Source organism: Lolium rigidum, chromosome 1 (genome assembly GCF_022539505.1).
Source record: "Lolium rigidum isolate FL_2022 chromosome 1, APGP_CSIRO_Lrig_0.1, whole genome shotgun sequence".
NCBI classification, from domain to species: domain Eukaryota; kingdom Viridiplantae; phylum Streptophyta; class Magnoliopsida; order Poales; family Poaceae; genus Lolium; species Lolium rigidum.
Genome location: NC_061508.1, coordinates 116124217 through 116129542, shown reverse-complemented (window position 1 = coordinate 116129542; position 5326 = coordinate 116124217). Strand labels below are relative to the sequence as shown.

Here is a 5326-nt window from a genome sequence, read left to right as displayed (position 1 = left end):
GGGGCCAATAAGATCACATCTTTTTTTTTTGACCTGGGATAAGATCACATCTGAAAGGCATAGATTGCGGATATGTTTCCATTACTTTTTCTAAAATGTTCTCAAAATGAGCTATCATGTGTGACTTATCTTGGCTTTTAGCCCAAATAACCAAGGTGATAGCCATCTCCATGGTGCATTCCATGTAAACATATGTGCATATTGGCATGGCAAACAAAAGCCCCGAAAAACCGTGAGAAAAATCACGAACCTCGATTCTGCTGGGAACCTCGATTCAGTGTGCGCGCCAGGACGGAGGATGATGGCAGGCGGCTGTGTGGCTCAAGAATGGCCGCCCACGGCCATTCCGAGGCCATCACAGCCTCACACACGGAGCTTCACATCACTTGGGATATGAGATACACGGGCCTTGATTTTGAGTTTACCGGAAAATAATATTACCGGTTGGCCTTGTTTACGGATCTGATATATGCTAAAAAAACATGAAATAACGGTTAGGATTTGGGTTTTCTATGAGATCCGCTAGAGAATATCACCAGGTTCTAGGGGCCGCCGGAGGACAGAGATCAGGTGACATGCACCGATGAACAGTGCAGTGACATGCGACCATGTTCTGATCGTTGGATTGAAAATGGAAGGCCAGATCAACATGAACAGTAGACGTTACAGGGACAATCTACAGTGCATCGCTACAGGGACAAATCTAGAGTGCATCGCTACAGTACAGGGTCATCTGCAGTACATCGCTACAGTGCTTGATCTTGTCTATCCATTTTCGATCCAACGGCCTAAAGCGCATGTTACGGCACTGTTCATGGGTGACATGCCTATTGCATGTCACCTGATCTATGTCCGCCGCCGGAAGGGGAATTCACTTTTAATCCCAGGTGTATATACTCCCTTTACTATAAACACACATTTAAATTATCAAAAAAAAAGTCAAAAAAAAATCGCGCGCCAGTGGCCGGCCAGTGTATAGTGCCACTCGTGGCTGGTACCTGTGTCACGTGCAAAAAGACCCACATAGTACGTACATGCATGGTGCGAAATACAGACTTTTGACGTGGATTCTTTGGCGTGGATCGTTTGTTCTGTTCTACAGTATACGTCCGACCCCCTAAAGCTACAAAGATTTGACAAACAAAAGTTGCCAACTTTACCTTTTCCGAGCGGAATCGAGTCATGCAGATGCAGGAAATCACAACCCATCGCCGCCGGTACTCCGCATGCCATGCCATGCCATGATGAATCGATGATACGATGCACCATCGTCATCGATCCTTCCAAAACCCGACCAGGTTGCTCGCCGTCAGCGAGCGAGCCCGTGACTGGCGGCGCGCGGGGCGAGTGGAGTGGTGGGTCACGGAGGCGCACGGGCTCACTTGCCCCACCGGAGCAAAGCGAGACAAAGCCAAAAAGCCATCGACGCCGCCCGCCCCGCCCATATGCAGTACGTACGGATGTCCTGTCCCCCACTCCGGCTCTTCCGCCCGCTCGGCGACGGGGATCCCACTGGGGGCCGGGGACACCCCTCGCGCACGCCCGCCCTGCCCAAAAGGCTGAGAGCAGATTCCCGCGCCGTCCCGTCGCCATCCATTCCTCTCCAGATCCGCCACAGCCGCCGGATCTTATCTCCCACCCTGTCTGTCACCCGTCGTTACTACCGGCGGCATCACGGCGCTAAAATTTTGAAACTGTTTTGGGTGAGGAGGGAGTGAGTGACTGAGCTTGCAGCTGCTTGGCGGGCGGGTAGTAGCTACGTGCCATGGGGTGCGCGCATTCCAAGCCGCCGCGAGCGGATCAGGGCGCGGCGGTCGCGCTCTGCCGGGACCGCTCTGCGCTGCTTGCCGAGGCCATCCGCCACCGCTACGCGCTCGCCGACGCCCACCGCGCCTACGCCGCCTCGCTGCGCGCCGCCGGGGCCGCGCTGCACGACTTCCTCCAGGTGCAACCACCACCGCCGCCTGAGCCCACCGTGCGCCTCGCCGAGCACCGGAAGGGGGACACGCTCCCCGCCGCGGCGCCACCCGTCCCTGCCGCGGCCAAACTGGTCGATGACAATGGCGGCCACATTCGCTTCACCTCGGACGACGACGAAGAGGGCTCCGAGTCCGACGACGCGCACATCAGCTTCCCGTCCTCCTCCTCCTCCGAGGACGAAGCCGAGCCACGTGTCCCCCGCTCCGAGCTCCTCCCGCCCGCGGCACCGGCGCCGACTCGGCCAGCTCCGCCGTACGGTGTTGGATACGCTCCGCCGCTCTACAGCTACAGCTACGGCGCCGGCCCCGCGTATGGTGGGTACGGCGCCGACATTGGCGGCTACGGCCAGAGCTTCTTCAACATCAGTTATGCCCGCAGCCGGCCGCCGCCACCGTCCGTGTCATACGAGCACCGGCCCCAGTCCACCGATGCCACCGTCCAGTACTACCCCGGTTCATACTACGGCGGCTATCAGTACCCCCAGGGCAGCGGCTTGCATCAGGTGGCAGCCTCCTCCTGCGAGGGGGCTGGGCCGCCGCCTTCGCCGCCACGTGTGTCCACCTGGGAATTCCTCAACCCGTTTGAGTCAGTCGCGAGCTACTACGGGGATGAGCCGACTGCTGCTGCCGCGACGTCTAGGCCTAGCTCCAAGGATGCGCAAGAGGAGGTTGTCATCCCGAAATTGGAGGATGAGAAAGTGCAAGAAAACGTCGTCAATGGCAACACTGGTAAAGCTGGGTTGGCCAAGAAGGAAGAAAGGAGCAATGCCAGTGAGGAGCAACGCAGCAAGGCCATGTCGCCGGAGGCGAACAATAACACTGCAAGTGGCATGGTTCATGATGTCCATGTAGTGGAGAGGAGTCTGGTGGAAGAACATCTGCAGCATTCCGATGCTGATGGGCTGCCTGAGATTTCACGGAAGGCGTACAATGACAATGTCGAGGTGGCGCAGGAGATCAGGCTACAGTTTGATCTCGCCGCCAAGTCTGCGGCTGAGGTGTCCAAGATGCTTGAGGTTGGGAAGATGCCTTACTACCAGAAGAAATCAGGACTGAAAGGTTTATGATGAACTTGTCCACACGGTCTCAATCTTTTGTTATTCTGGGTCTGTGGTGAAAACAGGAAAATTTGCCTAACTCAATTAATTGATGTTGTTGCAGTATCCTCCTCCATGATGATCTGTGGGCTGCCTTCAATCGGTGAGGAGTTCCTGCAGTTTCAGGAGGAGAAAGCTATGGAATGTGGCAACATTTCTTCCACATTGCAGAAGCTGTACATGTGGGAGAAGAAGCTTCTTGAGGAACTCAAGGTTCTGACTGCGCTTTACCAATTTTTCAATAAAGTCTGAAAGAGTAGTTATTGTTTCTGTTTTATATTTTATAGAGATTCATGTTTCTTATGCTTTGGTGCTACTATTCGTTTGCTTTGCTTGACATGTTATACCATGGTTTAACTTTATTGGATCTGTGTATTCATATGTAATTGAAAAGGATTTGATTTCTTGTTTATTCATCTTTGGTATTGGTCTTACTCATACAATTTTGTCTATTACAGACCGAGGAGAAGATGAGAGGGCAATATGATAAAAAACGGGAGGAGCTGAAAGTTCTGTATGAGAGAGGTGCTGAAGCTCAGAAGCTTGAGGCAATTGAAATTTATACCAGGAAGCTATCAACAAAAATTAGTGTTGCCCTTCAAGTTGTCAATGTTGTCTCAAAGAAGATTAATAAGTTGAGAGATGAAGAACTATGGCCGCAAACGTTTGAGCTGATTCAAGGGTATGCAATGTGTATCTCTGTCTAAAAAATAACCTTAAGTTCAGATGAGCATTCTTAGTGCATACATATTTTACAGGTAGATTATGGTAGGTGGTGTGGATGAAGTGTAGAATTGGGTCTGAAGGTAACCAAGAGATACGATCACCTTTTGGTGCAAAATTTTAGCACGCAAGTATTTTAATTTCGTATATCCATCAACAAGCATAAATAGAAAGTAAATAAAATTTCACCTTCCACTTTCTGGTTCCCTTGGCTTCAAACATCTCACTTGTAAAAGTTGGATACTTTCCTCTGATGAAGCACTGCAGTTTGTACCTTCTAGATATCCTAGTAACTGTAAGTAGTCAGACCCAATGGAATAATTTTAGGACAAGTGGTATTTGCGCGGATGATTGATTAGAGTTTCATGTAGTTTTACTGACAAACTTAACTTTCAAGACAGACGTGGTGGTCATGCATCTTTCAGTCGACAACACTGTCATTTGTATCTAAACCTTGATGCATATACTGTATTTTCAGGTTGAAGAAAATGTGGCATGCCATGTCAGAGTGCCATCAGATCCAGTGGCATGCCTTATCCCAAGCTAAAAACATTGATTCCAACATAGCAGCTGCAAGATTCAGTGAAGCTCATATTGGTTTAATGAAGCAGCTAGAGCTTCAGTTGCTAGATTTGGTTGCCAGTTTTGCCGCATGGGTTAATGCTCAAAAGAGCTACATTAATACTATCAATGACTGGCTCAAGAAGGGAATCGACTATGTTCCTGAAGTAACTGATGATGGGACTCCACCCTTCTCTCCAGGTCGATTAGGTGCACCCCCCATTTTCATCATCTGCAATAATTGGGCAATGGGCATCACGAGGATACCTGAGACAGAAGTAGTAGACGCGATGCAGGATTTTGCCTCTAATGTTCTGCATCTCTGGGAGAAGCACAGGTCAGAGTGGAGGCAGAGTATGATGGCTAACAGAGATATGGACAGGGAGCTTAGAGTGATGGAGAGGGATGAACTGTCGATGCGCAAGGCTCTGAAAGCACAAAACAAGAAGTTTGTGCTTGTTTCCAATCACAGCGGAGTGTCCTTATCTGCACAAGCATTACAAGACGGCAGTACACCTGCTGAAGTGGCTTTGCAATCATCTATGAAGAAATATTTCGAAGCAATGGAGTGCTTTGCTGCTTCCTGTGCAAACGCATACAACGATCTCCATCGTCGTTCTGAAGAAGAGAGAACTCGACCTGCCCAAGATATTGGCAGAGCTTCCTAGTGAAATTTACTTTGCTGGTACAGTGCAAGTGAACGACCACTGTGATAGGATGAGCAGCAATGGTGCACATAGAAGTGTCGCAGATTCGCATTGCTGTTCTCGTGACCATTGTGCGATGGCTTTTCCCCTCTGCCTGTTTTGGGGGTCGCTGGGTTTGAAGCAGCCGATGTGAAAGCTTGTCCTTGCAAGATGAGGTTTGGTGATCAAACTGCCATTGCTCTTAACAAACCTCCAATCCATGCTGGAGCCCGGCTCTGTAAAGAAGTGAGCGTAGATGTTAACACCAGAATAACACATT

At 50.3% G+C, this 5326-nt stretch overlaps 1 protein-coding gene across 1 annotated transcript; it reads left to right on the top strand.

The window, feature by feature from the left end:
- Window positions 1–1765: 1765 nt before the first annotated feature.
- On the top strand, window positions 1766–5028 carry LOC124650521 (protein ALTERED PHOSPHATE STARVATION RESPONSE 1-like). The gene is made up of 5 exons (XM_047190036.1): window positions 1766–3038; window positions 3141–3289; window positions 3535–3777; window positions 3835–3851; window positions 4278–5028. The coding sequence occupies exons 1-5, from the start codon at window positions 1766–1768 to the stop codon at window positions 5026–5028; spliced, it is 2433 nt and encodes an 810-aa protein (XP_047045992.1).
- Window positions 5029–5326: the final 298 nt, after the last annotated feature.